The 17,867-nt window shown below is 35.6% G+C and overlaps 2 protein-coding genes across 6 annotated transcripts in view; one reads left to right on the top strand and one right to left on the bottom strand.

Annotated features, from left to right (window-relative positions):
• Nucleotides 1-11,156, top strand: part of LTN1 (listerin E3 ubiquitin protein ligase 1) — a 64,482-nt gene extending 53,326 nt beyond the window's left edge. For both annotated transcript variants that reach the window (XM_045785481.2, XM_045785480.2), the window contains exons 26-30: nucleotides 4,984-5,155; nucleotides 6,206-6,426; nucleotides 7,946-8,140; nucleotides 9,060-9,227; nucleotides 9,815-11,156. In XM_045785481.2, the coding sequence (XP_045641437.2) occupies nucleotides 4,984-5,155; nucleotides 6,206-6,426; nucleotides 7,946-8,140; nucleotides 9,060-9,227; nucleotides 9,815-9,877 (819 nt within the window). In that variant the 3' untranslated portion in view covers nucleotides 9,878-11,156. The remainder of the gene's footprint in view (nucleotides 1-4,983; nucleotides 5,156-6,205; nucleotides 6,427-7,945; nucleotides 8,141-9,059; nucleotides 9,228-9,814) is intronic.
• A 145-nt stretch (nucleotides 11,157-11,301) lies between these two features.
• Nucleotides 11,302-17,867, bottom strand: part of HEMK2 (HemK methyltransferase 2, ETF1 glutamine and histone H4 lysine) — a 33,462-nt gene continuing 26,896 nt past the window's right edge. For 3 of the 4 annotated variants that reach the window (XM_045785486.2, XM_045785483.2, XM_045785484.2), the window contains one exon: nucleotides 11,302-16,921. In XM_045785486.2, coding sequence (XP_045641442.2) covers nucleotides 16,904-16,921 — 18 coding nt within the window. In that variant the 3' untranslated portion in view covers nucleotides 11,302-16,903. The remainder of the gene's footprint in view (nucleotides 16,922-17,867) is intronic. The other variant, XM_087861750.1, reaches the window with a different exon arrangement.

Here is a 17,867-nt window from a genome sequence, read left to right as displayed (position 1 = left end):
CTTTTTAAATATAAACAGTGGCTTTTTTGACAGGTCAATACAATAACACTTAGTTAATTACCTCATATTTGAGGTGTGATTAAATATGGCATTCATTTCCAATGTGATTTTTCAGAATTTCTAAGTTATAATTTATGTCATTGCTAATAACTCATACCTGGGTGCAAATATATGAACATATGCATCTTTGCATTTCTATGTCTAAAGGGAAGATCTAATTATAGAGGCAATGATGTTCTAGATGTTTAAATTGTTTTATTTTTCTGTAGGCTGGCCACTTATGCTTTTGACTTGGGCTAGTTTTATTTGCTGGTGATGTATTTCATGAACTCCTTGTTGGGCTTTTATATTTGTTTCTTAAAATTTTGTTGATCTCTAAAGAATTTCAGCAAAGTGAGGCTTCCATGTGTAAGAATTTTGTTATTACCGTCTTATATTCAGAAATTTAGAAAATGGCCATGCATCACTTTCTTCATTAAACCAGAATTGGGGTAGGGGCACAAAGAATTGTATAGCAGCACGAATGAGTCTGGAACCTGAACCGAGCTATGACAGTTAAACCAGAATAACTCAGTTAATAGCCTAATTATGTAAATCCTAAAGCAAACAGAATTTTTTTAAAAAACACTGTAATTGGTCCTAAATCTGAGCTTTTTAAAAATTTTTTCTTAAGAAAAACAACAACAACAATTCCCAGTGAATCAGATTGAACTGGAACAAAGCCATGAGCGTATGTGTGTTTCATAGCTTTACTAATATGTTTTTCACATACTATCAAATTTACTTATTTAAAGTATACAGTTTGGTATTTTTGCTATATTCACTGAATTGTGTAAATATCACCATTTTCTAATTTTAGAACATTTTCAACACCTGAAAAAAGAAACCTTTACCCATTTTCAGTCAGTTCCCATTTCCTCTCAAAACCTCCAGCCCTTGGGCAGCCACTATTCTGTGTTCTGACTCTATGGATTTGCCTCTTGTGGACATTTCACACACATGGTCTTTTGTGTCTGGCTTATTTCACTTAGCATAACATTTCCAAATTCATGCATGTTATGGCATATATATGTACTACGTTCCTTTTTATGACTGAATAATATTCCATCATATGATGAGTATACCACATTTTATTTATTCATTTATCCATTGATGGACATTTAGGTTGTTTCCACTTTTTGGTTATTATGAATAAAGCTACTGTGAACATTGTATATGAATTTTTGGGTGGACATATATTTTCATTTCTCTTGTGTTGTATACCTAGGAGTGGGATTTCTGGGCAATATACATGTGTTTTTAAAAGTCCATTGATTTTTTTTTCAAGTTTTTATTTAAATTCCAGTTAGTTAACGTACAGTGTAATATTAGTTTCAGGAGTAGAATTTAGTGATTCATCACTTAAATGTAACACCCAGTGCTCATCACAAGTGCCCTCCTAATACCTATCACCCATTTAGCCCATCACCCTGCCCACCTCCCCTCTAGCAACGCTCAGTTTATTCTTTATAGTTAAGAGTTTCTTGGGGTGCCTGGGTGTCTTAGTCAGTTAAACGTCTGCCTTCTGCTCAGGTCATGATCTGGGAGTCCTGGGATCAGGCTTCCTGCTCAGCTGGAAGTCTGCTTGCCCATCTCCCTCTGCCCTGCTCATGCGCTCTCTCTCAAATAAATAAATAAATAATCTTAAAAATTAAAAAGAATAAAATAATTCTGCAGTTTCCCATTAAAACAAAAAGTTTCTTATGGTTTGCCTCTCTTTCTTTTCCCCCTATGTTCATCAGTTTTGTTTCTTAAATTCCATATTTGAGTGAGATCATATGGTATTTGTCTTTCTCTGACTTTTTTTGCTTAGCATTATACTCTCTAGCTTCATCTGTGTTGTTGCAAATGGCAAGATGTCATTCTTTTTGATGGCTGAGCAATATTCCATTAAATGTGTGTGCATGTGTGCGTGTGTGTATACACACACACGTACATACACCACATCTTTATTCATTCATCAGTCGATGGACATTTGGGCTCTTTCCGTAATTTGGCTGTTGTTGATAATGCTGCTGTAAGCATCAGGGTGTCGTGTACCCCTTCAAATCGGTATTTTTGTATCTTTTGGCTAAATACCTGTAGTGCTGGATTGTAGGGTAGTTCTGTTGTTGTTGTTGTTTTTAATGAAATGCAGCAGTATAATTATTTCAGTGCTACAGGGCAGTTGATCTGTGCCACCCACAACAGATCTATTCTTCTGTGAAGATTACCTGACATTTTTTGTTGCTGTTACTGTTTTTTAATAGGCTCTATGCCCAGTGTGGGGCTTGAACTCACAACCCTTAGATCTAGGATTGTGTGTTCTCTGACTGAGCCAGCCAGTCATCGCAGGGTAGTTCTATATTTAACTCCATACTGTTTTCCAGAGTGGCTGCACCAGTTTGCATTCCCACCAGCAGTGCTCCAATGCCTGTTATTTCTTATGTTCTTGATTTCAGTCATTCTGACAGGTGTGAGGTGATACCTCATTGTTGTTTTGATTTGCATTTCCCTGATGATGAGTGATGTTGATAATCTTTTCGTGTCTGTTGGCCATCTGAACGTCTTCTTTGGAAAAAGGTCTACTCATGTCTACTGCCCATTTTTTAACTGGACTATTTTTGTTTTTTGGGTGTTGAATTTTATAACTTCTTTATATATTTTGGATACTAACCTTTATCAAAAAATCCATTGATATGTATCATTACTTTTTAAAAATTCTACTTCCAACTGTTTTTTTTTTTAATTCAGATTTCTAGAGGAGGTAGAAGAATAATTCAATGAAAAGTCATGTACCCTTTTCCTAGAGTCACAAATTTTTAATGTTGCTACCTTTGAAGATTTATTTATTTACTTTTGGAGAGAGTGAGAGAGCGAGAAGTGGGGAGAGGAAGAGGAAGAGAATCTCATGCAGACTCCCCACTGAGCGTGGAGCCTGACACAGGGGTTAGTCTCACGACCCTGAGATCATGACTTGAGCCGAAACCAAGTCGGACGCCCAACCGACTGAGCAGCTCAGGCACCTGAATGTTGGTACCTTTGTACATGTTTTCTCTATATTTACTTTTTTTCTGCTGATCTATTTGAAATTAAGTTGCAGACTCATGATGCTTTACGAAAAGTATTTGAACATGTATCTCCTAAGAACAAGGACATGTTTCTACATAAGTGTATTGATATAGTTATTATACTCAAATTTAATTTTAATGCAAAAATGTCTAATTTGTATTCACATTTTTTTGGTTGTCCCTGTAATGTCCTTTATAGTTTTATTCCTTCTCTATTGAGTTTTGATCAAGGATCATGTTTGCATCATGTTTGTCATATTTCTTTAACCCGTAATTTCCCTACCTTTCTTTTCTTTATTGTCATTCAGGTTAGTTATTTTGTAGACTCTCTTAGGATTTGGATTTGTCTGATTGTTTCCTCGTGATCAGTTTCTGGTTGATTTTCAGCAAGAGTACTTACTGCACGGTGGTGATGTGTCCTAACCTCAGGAAGCACAGAATCTCAGTGTGTCCTTTATTGGTGGTACTAAGTTTGGTTACTCGGAAAGGTAGTGTCCTCCAGATTTCTCCATTGTTAGGTACTTTGATCAACATATTTTAAAAATACATTCCGTATTTTATGGCTTGATACTTGTATTTGAGCAGTTATAGTGTTCAGAAAATGTCTTGTCTTTCACCAAGAGGAGATAAATGCCTTAATGGGAAGAATAATTTTAAAATCAGTACATATACCAAGGAGTTGCAAAGTAAATGTGAACATACAAAAACTGGGTTATTGAAGAATGAGTTCTGAAGCACACAGAAACCTATAGTGCACCTAGTGGTGCCAGATTTTCCTATTTTTAAAAATTTTTATTGTGATGCGGTATAGTTAACATACAGTGTTGTATTAGTTCCAAGTGTACAATATAGTGATTATATAATTCTATACATCACCCAGTGCTCATCACAACGGGTGCACTCCTTAATCCCCTTCACCTATTTCATGCATCCCCCACCCATCTCCCCTCTGGTAACCATCAGTTTGTTCTCTATAGTTAAGAGTCTGTTTCCTGGTTTGTCTCTTTTTTTCTTTGTTTTGTTTCTTAAATTCCACATATGAGTGAAATCATATGGTATTTGTCTTTTTCTGACTGACTTATTTTACAAGATTTCCCATTTTTAAAAAAAGGAACCAGAAATCCATGTATTTTTTGAAAGATTTATTTATTTATTTTGAGAAAGAGAGCATGTACTCGAGGGAATGGGGGGAGGGGCAAAGGGAGAGAATCTTCAAGCAGATTCCCCACAGAGTGCGAGCCTGACACAGTGATCCCATGACCCATGAGATCATGACCTGAGCCAAAACCAAGAGTTGGACACTTAGCCGACTAAGCTGCCCAGGCGCCCCCAGAAACCCATATTTTTGAGTGAAATCCTGCTTTACAAAACAAGAAGACCCCAAGACATTTTGGACTACTAGTTTGTGCTCTCTTATTTCTAAAGGGATGCTGGAGCTTTGATAATGGTGTAAGGTCAAACATAAAAATGGGATTAGTTTTAAGCAGGACTTTTGTAAGATTAAGGACTATGGTGCAGAAGGGGTATGTGGAAGACTTGGGAGGAGAGGGAGCATATCGTCCGTGGGGAGTGGGGGAGTAGATTTTCTTAGAGAAAGTAGAGGTGAGCTTATTAACAAGGAGATCGTTTGAGAAAGATGTTAGAAACATGTCCAATAAATGAGGGGTTAGTAAAAACTGCTTGTTTATGAAGAACGGGAGCAGTGCCATCAAATGACATGTTTGGAAAGTAAGAATGTGGCGTATGTTTAGTAGGACTCTTCCATGTAATTCTAAGTGTTCAAATTAATGCCTTTTTCATTGTGTTCTTGTACAATCTATTCTACTTTGATTTGCTCTTCTCACTGACTTGGTTTAATTGGGTTTACTAACAAAAATTCTTTATTTTCCACCAGCTTCGGGCACTGTACTCAATGTACCTTCGAAAAACAAAAAGTTTGAATAAATTGCTCTATCACCTGTTCAGGCTTATGCCAGAAAATCCAACCTATGCAGAGACAGCTATTGAGCCCTCGAATAAGGACCCTAAAACATTCTTTACGGAAGAGCTCCAGTTGAGTATTAGAGGTCAGTAAGATGTGTGTTGGTGTTCTTTCTTGGAGACTAGGTCCACATTAGGTTGTATTTATTCTCTACTTTTTAGAGTTTAGAGAATAACCCCAAATGTGAGAAGGTTGAAGTGTACAGATTTTCCATATTTATCTAAATAGGACATACAGTTAGATCTTGTGGGTAAGGGTAAGAAATCTATACATTTTTGAAGCTTTGTTTGTTGAGACTATTACCACTTATTCTGTAAGCAAATATTTGTTAGGTGATAATGTTTTGTAGGCCTGTAAATAAGTAGTGTTCATTTGGGGAAACAAAGATCAGTAAAATTTATTTTCTTCACTCTAGGAGCTCAAATTTTAGCTTAGGGAATAGACATGCATGCATCTAGTTGCACTCCAGTGTTTTAAGTGGCTTCCTTAGAATTGAAATTTTTTAAATGTCTTGGAGATGTGAGGAGAGTACTATGTCTTGTGAGTATTGAGGTGGATATTTTAGGATTTTTGTGTAACACATCAGTGAGCCCTGGGGAAAGTTTAGGGACCAAACTCCTTTTCATAATTTATAAGAAGACAGTCTTTAAATTTTTCCTTTTTTTTTTTTTTTAAGTTTATTTTTTTATAATCTCTATACCCAGTGGGGCTCAGACTTATGACCTGGAGATCATGAGTCACATGCTCCACTGACCAAGCCAGCCTGGCACCCCTAAATTTTTCCTCCTTTTTATTTAACTTTTTTCCCCCACTCCCTGGGCGTAAGGGATTGGGCTTGTCCTTTTTAAAATACATGTGATCCCTTTTTTGTGATCTGTCATGTGAAATGCAGAACACTATGTCTAGGCAGATTTTTCAGTGTCATTTGGGATCTTCATTCTTTTTACTTCTTTTTCCCATTCCAGTGATTCATTTTGAATGTGTGAGAGAAAGTTAATACTCTAGAGTTCAGGCTTCTTCAGATGTTTGTTTTATGAGCTCCAGCTCTAGTGTTAAGGAATTAAAAATGATTTTCTAGTCTGTTATTCTATGTAAGAAATACATGTTACTAACTAAGGATTTGTTTTTTCCTCAGAAACAGCAACTCTTCCCTACCATATCCCACACTTGGCTTGTTCAGTCTATCATATGACATTAAAAGACTTGCCTGCCATGGTTAGGCTGTGGTGGAATAGTAGTGAGAAGCGTGTCTTCAATATTGTAGATAGATTTACAAGCAAGTATGTCAGCAATGTTCTTTCCTTTCAAGAAATTTCTTCTGTGCAAACAAGTACACAACTATTTAATGGCATGACGGTTAGTATTATCTTGAATTTTTTCCAGAAAAGTTGTTTGACTATTGGTTATGTCTGTCGTTGGTAGTGAGTATCATCACAATATTAACCGTTGATTCAGAACTTAGAGAAATTGCCTACTTTATTTTCTACTTCATTCTTGTATCAAGCAAGTCTCAGTATTAATGTATAGATGGAAACAATGTTATAATTTACCCCCATCAAAGTTTTTGAACATTCATTAGGTCATTCAAAATATATATTGGAACATCTGTAGATTCCAGACACTGTGTGTCAATCACTTGGGAAGTGAATGGTTTAGTAGGGTCAGATTCCTACTGTGTAATAACATAAAACCTAATAAAGGGAAAAGCGTGATACCGATATGTTTTTTGCATTGGAAACTAGAAAGTGTGGGAAAGGTTCATCTGACTGAGGGGATTAGGTGCACCTTTATGGAGGAAGATTACTTTGAAGTGGGCAGGATTGTGTTTTAGGGGCAGTGAGGAGAAAGTGTTGAATATAGAGAAAACAGTACAACAAAAGCAAAAAGCTTGGAGATGAGAATGTAATTTCTGCGATTGTCTAAGAAATGTTGAATAAGCCAACATTCATACAGAGCAGGATTCCTGAAGGTAAATAGAGAACCCAGTTGCTTCCATGATGAATTAGGGCCATGTGGGGAAAGGCCTCAAATGATAGTCTAAAATATTTTGTCCTGTCTGGCCACTGGAAATTTTCCTTTGAGGCAAGTGACACTGTCAGTGTTATAATCAGTGAAATTGCTCTGACTGCAATATATAGTATAGGCTGTTGGCATGGAGCTTGGGTTCAATGCATAGTCAGGGAGACCAACTGGAGCAGACATTGTGAATAACAAGGAGGGCCTGAGTGAGGCAGTATCAGTGGAAATGGGTCATAAAAGGAGAGGAATGTTAAAAATTTTGTGGTGATTTATCCAAACTTGTAGCTGGTTAATATCTAGGAGGAGGTAGAAGGAAAAATTTAGGATGATGCTATGGTTTTTAGCTTGGAAATAGGACAGTCAGAAGACTATGTTGGTCAAGCATGATAACTTGTGTTTTATATTGTTTGCAATGCTAGTATGAAAACTAAAACCAGGTGGAAATAATTCTAATAGTTGATGGTTGGCTTTAAACCAAGGGGATTCTGTGGCAGAGAAAGACTTAGGGGACTGCTAAATATAAATGATATTTGATACCCTGGATGTAGAAGAAAAGCAGTAATTAAGAACTCATTCTGTCACTGTTCTGTTCAAAATGTTTCCGACACGCCTAATATCATAACATACTTTTTTATGAGCAGGATTTCTTTTGAAACTAACTTTGAACTTCATAAAAATCACTACAAAATATGTCAGGTGTATAACCTCTGTATTAAATACCTCTTGTCCAGTAAACCAGCATGTTTACTTGTATTGTCTTTGAATGAAGACTAACTGCTCATAGTGACCTATCAAAATGTTTTTTGAGTGAATGGAAAGAAATTTGCAAAAAGGTATTACCTTTTCTGTGTTACAGGTTAAAGCTCGAGCTACTACTCGAGAGGTGATGGCTACTTACACTATTGAGGACATAGTTATTGAACTTATAATACAGCTGCCTTCCAATTACCCGCTGGGTTCAATAACTGTGGAGAGTGGGAAAAGAGTAGGTGTGGCTGTTCAGCAGTGGCGGAACTGGATGCTGCAGTTAAGCACTTACCTCACCCATCAGGTAAGTTTCTGTGTGCACGTTCAGCTTTCTAGATAGTACTACTGACCTCCTCTTTGAAAGGGCAGTAGGTGTAAAATGCATCACTTCTGCTTGACGTTGAAAGAGACACTATATTTCCTTGGGTCGACACAGATGTGTGCCTGAATGACCTGAACCTGCCTACTGAGCTGTTTTCCTTTTGAAGGTTCTGCAATTTCTTTTTCTGGTGTTTGAGAGGAATTGACTTTACTCCACTGACATTGTGGATGACACAGAACAATACATGGTATTAAAGAAATTGAGGGGGAATCTTTTTGTTAGATACCGGATCGATGAATGTCTTTAGGAGCTCCTTTTAGTCTAACATTTCAACTCTCCTTCTCTGATCAGAGAAATCCCAGTACTCTCACAGATCTTTGACTTTTAAGCAAATTGTAGTTGTTTGCACGTTGAGACTATAACACTTGATGTATTGGTGCAGAACCTCTCTTTCAAGTCTGTCCTTAATGGAGAAAAATTATATCTGGTTTCTAAAACTTGGGAGGTCATTTTAAAAACCAACATTCAGAAAACTTAGGAGATGTGAATATAGCCAAGCAGATTCTCTTCTTTCTAAATTAAAATTCAGGGGTGCCTGAGTGGCTCAGTCAGTTAAGTGTCTGCCTTCAGCTCAGGTCATGATCTCGGGGTCCTGGGATCGAGCCCCATGCCGTCGGGCTCCCTGCTCAGTGGGGAGTCTGCCTTTCCTCCTACTGGTGCTCTCTCTCTTTCTTGTGCTCACTCTTCCTCTCTGTCTCAAATAAAAGAATCTTTTTTAAAAAATTAATTAGTTGATTAATTAATTTAAATTCCACTTTAAAATTTATTAAATTGAATAAAAATAACTTTGGTGGTCTTCAGAGTATATTTACTCTATTTTTTTTTTTCTTTTTGTTAACAGAATGGAAGTATTATGGAAGGCCTAGCATTATGGAAAAATAATGTAGACAAACGTTTTGAGGGTGTTGAAGATTGCATGATATGTTTCTCAGTCATTCATGGTTTCAACTATTCTCTTCCCAAAAAAGCCTGTAGAACATGCAAGAAAAAGTTCCATTCAGCCTGCTTGGTAAGTCCAAAGAGAAATTAACTTATTTATATTTTATGTACATTTATATGTGTGATATCTAATTTTAGAAAAGAAAACGATGTTTAACTCTTAATTGTAGTTAATGAGAGGCATATTAAAATGATTTTTCAAAATCTGTGAGATAATTAGTAATTCACAGAGACTGGTAGCATCAAAGCACTTTAATAAATGGGTGTTTTTATTATAGCTCTCACTCAAACGGTAGATGGTCCTGTAAGATCTAGACCATAAAGGAGACTGAAAAAATAGGAACCAGGGGCCATCGGGCATTAGAGCTTTTTACTCCTTTTAAATATCATATTGAAAAGAAAGCCGCCCAGCGTACAGTTGCTTCATAGGGAGGTCTTCCTGATACGTCTTAGTGGCTGGATGTGTGAACCTAGGGAGAAGGAGTCGTCCTGTAGCCTTGGGAAATAATACTGAGTTGGGCTGATTTTGGAGATGAATGGAGGAAGCTAAAATTTTGATATTCTCCCTTTTCCACTTAATCATTGTTAAGTTGTATGTATATGTAAAATGACAGCTTTAAAAGGTTCTTTTCACATTGAAAACCTTTTCTCTTTCAGTACAAATGGTTTACATCTAGCAACAAATCCACTTGTCCACTCTGTCGTGAGACCTTCTTCTGAATTTTTTTCCTTCCGTTGGAAGTGATCCCCGAAGTAAATCAAGCAAAGACCGTGGATCTGGATCCATCTTCAAGTGTGGATGGGAGGAGGCCAGTGAGCATTACTTTTAAATAGGACCTTCTCTGGAAAATGATTTTGGTTAATGTAATAATCCTAAAATCAGGTTTACTTATCTTTAGATTGCTTTGTAAATGTTTGGAAACCTTTTCTTTTACATAAAACTATTACATATTTGAGAGAAAATATTTATATTAATAGTTTAATCTTTTTGTATATTTAAAAATAAATATGGAAAACCCCTAAATTACAGAATTGGAATTTGTGAAATCACTGTACAACTGTATTAGAGTAAAAAGCCCATTTAGTTTGTTGATCTATGTTCTAGAAGAGTCCAAGTGAGGCAAATGAATTGAGAGGGTTGATTTATATCTACAGATATTTTAAGACTTATTTATTAGTTGTGACAACAAAATTAATTAGTATTCTGATATTTGTAGATTATTTTAATGATAAAAATGAGGCTAAGCTATTAATATAGCTTATCGTAAGCTATTTGAAGCATGCTCTGAAATCCTATATAAAAGAGTGTAAATTGAACTTTAAGGTGTCTCCATTAATCAAGGGTTATGAAATTCAGAAAATTAAATTCACGGCACTGACCTTTTGCTGTGGAAGAATTTCCATGTATTAGTGAAATTTGAAATGCAGACTTGTCAGTGAATTTACTACACAGTTTGAGTGAGTCTCTAGAGGGTAAGAATTTGAGAGAAACAATTAGATTATTTCATTCGTGAAGCAGAGTGGTAGTTACCCCTCTATCAAGAGGGAAGAAATAAGTAAGTATTTCTGAAACTTAAGACTGGTGGAAAAAACAAAAATTTTAAAATGTCATAGGAGGCTTTAATTTTGTAAGCAAATTTTGCTATTCTTACTGGCCAAAGTTACACTAAATTAGAGATTTGGGGCATCTTATTTTTTCCAGCCTTTAGAAGTACAAGTTAATAATTTTAGTACTAAGTAAAATTCAGTATAATGGGCTACAGTGGAATAGGTGAATACCTGCCGTTTGCCACAGCACTGTTACCCTTTAAAAAATTGTGCCCAGGTTATAAAAGTGTGAAAGTTTGGAACTTAGAATAATTTTATTGCAGTCTTCCATTATATGGGAAATATTAGCATATCTAATAGCAAGTTTACTTGAAAGATCAGCTAATCATCTCTGTTGCAAATGTTTAATTGGCAAAAAGCAAGTCATGTTAAATAAAATCACTGCTTATCATCAACTGGGTAAAATGGTTATTATTGAAATAGAATGAATGTGGTCAGAGTATCGTAGTTGAGAGTGAAGTATTATGCGTGAGTTACAGATGTCTTGAATTGAATTTGTAGATGCAGTATCCTACCCAGTTTTGTCTGTCTCTTGGATTTTTCTCCCTAGTGTTTATTACCTTATAGCCTTGAGACTCAAGGAGTCAGTCAGTGGAGAACAGATAGCAAAATTCTACTACCTCTTCTTAACCCCTTTCTTAAAATACTCTCTTTCTGTGTGTCTCTCTGACATAGTAATCCCAAAGGATTGTGTTACTCCATGTGAAAGTTACACACCTTTCCTCTAATAATGGTTTTATAATAAGACCTTGTTCATAACTTTTCCAGTATTGGTACTTCTTGGCTTCTGACCCAAACCTCAAGTAGAACAGAAAAGGGAATAATGGAGCATTGTTTTTCCCCATTAGTATCTAGGGCATCAGGTTCTTGGTGAAACACTGTAATTAAGTGAAATACCTACTCTTCATACTTAGGACTCTAAACACTTCTTTGAGACTTGTAAATATAAATGTAAAACTTGTTACTGTTTATATGCTAAAGACAAAGCTTTCCAAAATAAGACCGAAATTCAGAATATCATTGATTAAGGTTTTATTTATATAGCGTTAACGACGCCGCAGAGCAACCCTTAAAATTCTAGCAGAAGGACAGTAAAAATTGCATGAGATTCAAAGCCCATTAGCAAAATTATTAATTTAAAACCCTAATGTAAATTGCAAATTTTTAGAATTTATTTTTAACTCTTATTTATCACATGGTCTAATGTATGTACATAAGTCTGTGGCTTAAATAATTAATGTTATTATTTGATAAGTTTTTGTGGTGTGAATGATTAATATTATTTGATCGTTATACCATATGTGCCCATTAAGATTCTTTTTAATTATAAAATATTTCAAATATACAGAGTAATAATAATAATATAAATGCCCTTGTACTCTTCACAAACTATTTTGCCATATTTGCTTCTGATTTTTAAAGAAATAAAATGTTCCTCTTTTGTACTGCTCCCTGATGCCATCTCCTCTTTCCCTCCCTAGAGCTAACCTACTGTTCTGAAGTTGGTGTGACTCTTTTTCCTCCTTAAGATTTTATACTTCACCATGTGTTTGTATCCATAAATAATATATAGCAGCTTAAAAATTTTTTTATTTGCGATAGCCTATTGTGTGTAATCTTCTGTAACTTGCTTTTTCACTCAACATAACTGCTGTTTAGTATAGTAGTTAACTTGCCAATTCCCCCAATAATGGTCATTTCACTTAAGATTTTTTGCTGTTTTGAGTAGTGCTGGAAGTGTGCATCCTTGATAACATTCTCTCATGCAGTTGTCCTAGATATTCTGGACACATGCCCCCAAATGGATTTTTGGGTAGTTGATACGCATAGTCTGTGACTTTAGATCTTGTCAAATTGCTCTCCAAAGTGGTGTGTAAGTTTGCACTGCCAACAGTAAGGTAAGAGAGTTCTTGCCTCATCACCAATAGTTAGTCATCTCAGATTTTTAAATTTTTCTAGTCAGAACTGTGAGATAGTAGCTTTTTGTTTTAATTCACATTTCCCTGGCTACCAAGAACCTTAGCTTCATTTGATATACTTATTGGTCATTGTGAATTTATTTGTATGCCTACTTTTCTCTGTTACATGGCTGCTTTTAGTGTGTGGGTTGGCTTTAACGTGGTCTGCGGTCGTCATTAATTATATAGAATTTTGCACTTAAATTTAGTCAAATTTATCATCCTTTTCCTTTATGTTTGAGCCCTTTTTGTGTTAGGTTTTAAAAATTTAGTCCTTCCCTGAAGTCTAAAAAATTCTATCTTGCTTCAAAAGTTATAAATTTCAAAATATGCCTAATTCACCTCAAATTAAATTTTGTGATTGTTGTAAGGTTGAAATCCTACCCCGTATTGATAGCCAGTTCTCATAACATCTTTTATTAAATAATACATTAGCCCATTCCCTACTAACTCTTATATTACCACATCTCCTTGCATGTGCAGATTGGTTTCTGGACTCTGTATTCTGTTCCATTGGCCTACTTTTCTGTGTTAATTCTACACAAATTTTTTAAATTTGAAAAATAGCTTTTATAATTAATCTTGAAGAGGAGCTAAGTAGTCCTCTTCTCCACTGTTCCAGGATTTTCCTTGGATAGCCATATCCTCTGCTCTCCAAGTGTGCCCCCTCCCTTGCTTGCTTTTATTATTATGGCTAGTTTGTCCTCACTGTACTGAGTTGTTTGATGAAAGAATTTGATAAGTGCCCATGTTAGGTTTCATCTGGTGCAACTGGGTGGCTCTTCTGGCTTTGCTAGATCTTATCCTTAAGGTCTTCCAACCCAATTATTCTCTGTTTTAAAATTGGAAGCAAAAATTTTGTATATTTGTGATGGAATGCTTGAACCTCTCCATGAATTTGTCTTTTTGTTCTATAAAAGTTCCTTGTAAAAAGACCTTGGGCTCAGCAGGGTATTTAGCGTGGGGGTCTGCTAATCTAACAACTTTGGTTCATAAGTTTTGCTAGATTTACTTTTTAAAAGATGAAGTGAAATTCACATAACCACCATTTTTAAATAGACAGCTTAGTGGCATTTAGTACATTTAACAGTTACTCCTTAATCTCCCACCCTCCCCCTGGTAACCGCCAATCTACTTTCTGTCTCTGTGGATTTACCTATACAACGTTCTGCTTTCTTTTACTTGGCATGTTTTCAAGGCTCATCCACATTGTAGCAGGTATCAGTACCTCATTCCTTTTTATGGCTCAATAATATTCCATAGCATATGTATACCAGTTTATCCGCTCATCTCTTGATGGACATTTGAATTGTTTCTTTTTGCTGCTGTGAACAGTGTATCTGTGAACAGTCATGTGCAAGTATTTTTATGAGTACATGTTTTCAGGTCTTTGGGGTATGTACATAGGAGCAGAATTGCCGGTGGTTCTATTTTTAACTTTTTGAGGAAACACAAAACTGTTTTCCATAGCAGCTGCCACATTTTATATTCTCAGCAGTGTACGAGGGCTCCAAAATCTTCACATCCTCACCAACACTTACTGTTTTGTTTTTTTCCCAGTCGTAGCCATCCTAGTGGATGTGAAGTGGTATCTTATTGTGGTTTTGACGTGAATTTCTCTGATTAATGATGTGCATCTTTTCATGTGTTCGTTGGCCATTTGTGTATCTTCTCTGAAGAGATAGCTATATAAATACTTTATTTTTTTAAAATTTTTGTTGTTGAGTTATAAGACTTTAAATATATATATATTATATTATATTTTAATGTAATATAAAATATATATATATTTTTTGGATACTAGACCAAGATCTACTTTTTAGAGGGATGTTAATGTTCTTTAATTTGGGGGGGGGAGTTCTTGAGAATTCAATATTAATTAGTTTTTGCTCTGACTGACAAAAATTCCAAAGCAAATTTCTTAAACAAGAAATTTCTCTCTTTTGTAAATGAAGTCCAGATGTAAGCAGTTCAGGGCTGTTATGAAAGCTCCGTAATCATGACAGACCCAGGTTTCTTATGTATGTACCTGGACCTACGTTTCTGAGTTGCTGCTTCACTGTTCTCACACTGCTTTTCCACTTCGTGGTCCGGGTTGACAGCTCAGGCAAGCTGCAGCTGGGCTGTGCACCGCACGGTCAGCACAAAGGAAGCAAGATGAGCGTGCTCGCTTGCTGTAAGGGTACCCTTCACAAGTCACACACAACACGCACTTACATCCTTCGGCAAGAAGTTTTTCTCGTGTCAATCCCTCGCTTCAAGAGCAGCTGGAAAATATCTTTATTCCTGGTAGCCCTATGTCCAGCTAAAAGTGAGGAGTTCTGTTGCCGAAGAAGGTGGGGAGAACAGATACGGAAGGACAACCAACAGTGTCTGTTACAGCTGTTCTGATACGCGTGTGAGTGCTGTTGTCTTTCCTAATGTTAGTCAGTATTTGCAAACCTGGATGACCATAGTTTTCTAGAGTTGCATATGCCTTTAAAATGTCAGTGTTCTCTATCCAGTCTAACAATCTTTGTTTTTTAATAATAATGTTTAGCTCCTTTATATAATATATATATATAATATAATCATAGATAAGTTTCATAGTTTTCTAATCGTCTCGTTGCTTTTGTGTTCTTTTTTGTCTTCTTTTGGACTCATGAGGTTGTGTTTGTTTCCCAGGCACCCATAGTCTTCATGAGTATTTTTTATCCTCATATCCTTCTATTAACTTTATAAATAAAATTTGTGTGGTTTATTATTCAAGGTTATCGTAGCATTTATAACAATTCATATTGACTTAATATCTCATATAAATTAACACTTTAACCACTTCCTGGAGGACAATTCAAGGATCGTAGGATAACTTCAATACTGTTGTTTTTTTGTACTATTGCTTTCAAGTGTTTCTTTATATGTTAAAACCCACAAGACATTATTGCCATATAAGCCTGTGTATTAGTTTGTGTTTGTCATAGGTACTCTTTGTATCGATTTGTATCGATCTCCACTCTTCCCGCGTCTTTGGCAGTCTTTGTCTTTCATCCCGGGACAGTGTCTTGCATCTTCTGGAGTTCACTGTGTCTGTTGCAAAGAATCAAGAGTTTTATTAATCCTTGTAAGGAATGGATCCCTCACCGTACCCTTCCCCAGCTGCTTTGATTTTCTCTTTGTTTTTGGACTTAGACAGTTTTACTGTGGTGTCTCTAGGTGTGGATTTTTTTGTTTGGGATTGTAAAACCACTTGAATCTGTGATTTGATGTCTTTAGTCATTTTTTGGAAAATTCTGAGGCATGAACTCTTCAAATAGCACTTTTGCTCCATTCTTCCTCTCCTTTCTACTCAATTTTCACCATAAACCATATGTGTCTTAGATTTGCTGTGTTGTTGTTTTATTCTTTTTTCTCTTATGTTTTTATCATTTGTGTTCTAGTAGTTACTTAATAACTTAGAAAAATGTGTTTTTAATACCTATAGTCTGGTCACAGGAAACTAATTTTTTAAAATTTCAGCTTATATTCATATTTTGTTACAGAACAGTATTATAGGGGGTAAATAAAAATATTTTAAACACTAAAATATGGTATAATTCTGTGAGTAAAGTGGAATAAAAGTACTGACCCAATGAATGATGTTAAATGTCTGACTGTTGAAGAGTTTGTCCTTGTATTATTATATTGATGATGGTATCAGATGAGATCGGTCACACCGAGGGTGGTGTGACCACAGATGATACGATGATGGTGGGAATCAAATTGCTATTGTATTTAGATTCTATTAGATACATTTAAAAGAATGATATAACATTTTTTAAAAATGTAAGTTTAAAATGCCACTGGAAATGATCTTAAACTTATTTAAATTTATGATGGCAAATGTTAGTTATCAATTTAAAAAATAATGTGAAGTGGTACATATTTTCCCAAAATGTGTTTAGAGGAATGCAAGCAATAAAGTTTGAAGATCCTGTTCTGGCAGATGCTCAGTGTAAGGTGGGCTGTCCAGTTCCCATACGAGACCCACACAGGCAGATCTTTATCGATAGTTTTACAGAGATTTAAAAAATGCTTCTTGAGATTTGGTCTGACATGCTGTTCATGTCAGACTCTCTTCTAGGGGATCCAGTCAAGTTATGGTGCTAGAAATGTTGAAGAAACTGCTTTACTGCTTGGGTCCGATCTCCCAGAGGCTCTGTGGTTAGCATTCTAGCCATTGCTGGAAAAGAGAGAGAAATCAGACAGAACTCTGTGTTGTCAGAGCTTCATTCCTAATAACAAAACGGACAGTCTTTAGGAAGTGAAAGGTACCTTTTCTAGCAACAAAAGAATATACGTTTTGACCTGTCTTACTAGAAATGGTTTTGTAGTTGTTACAAGATTACAATTAATTACATTTTTAACTCATTAATTACATTAAGTCCTTAATTTAACAGCTCCTTGTGCCTCTATAACGTGGAGCTTTGTCACAGCTTGCAGGTAGCTCTGAGGACAGTGCCTGCAGAAGGTCACGTCTTTTTTCTCATCTTACTGTGCTGGTGAGACCTCTTAATAAACAGTCTTCCTTGTTTCTTGATGAGCTTTAAGATGGACTATTTTAAGTACCAGATGTGATCCACATGTATAGGTCTGGGCACATAATACTCTATTAGGAAGTATCTTTCTGTTCTTTGCTTATATTTTAAAGTCATGAATGGATGATGAGTTTTATCAAATGCTTTTTCTACTCTATTTAAATGACAAGTTGTTTTTCCTTCCTCAGTCCTTGAGGTGGATTACATAAATAGATTTTCTAATGTTGAACCATTCTTGCATTCTTGGGATAAACCCTACTTCGTCATGATCAGTGCCATTATTACTAGTAATACTTGCGAGTTTTACAAATATTTTTTTCAAATTTTGCATCCTTGTTCACAAATAAAATCAACTTATGATCTTTCTTGTACTTATTTATATTCATAAGTGAGATTGACCTATAATTTTCTTATATTGTTTCCATTTGGTTTTGCTATCAATGATATACTCGTATCATAAAAAGAGTTAGGATTCTTGAATGTTTGGTAAAAATCACCTATAAAATCACCTGGTGCTTTTATTTTATGGGGCAAGGGTAGAATGGGCAGATACTCAACTAATCAATGGCTTTAAATGTCATAGACCCTTTA

This window comes from Ursus americanus, chromosome 4, assembly GCF_024610735.1.
Source record: "Ursus americanus isolate L20-20 chromosome 4, mUrsAme1.1.p, whole genome shotgun sequence".
Classification (NCBI taxonomy): domain Eukaryota; kingdom Metazoa; phylum Chordata; class Mammalia; order Carnivora; family Ursidae; genus Ursus; species Ursus americanus.
This window is presented reverse-complemented; position numbering and strand designations above follow the sequence as displayed.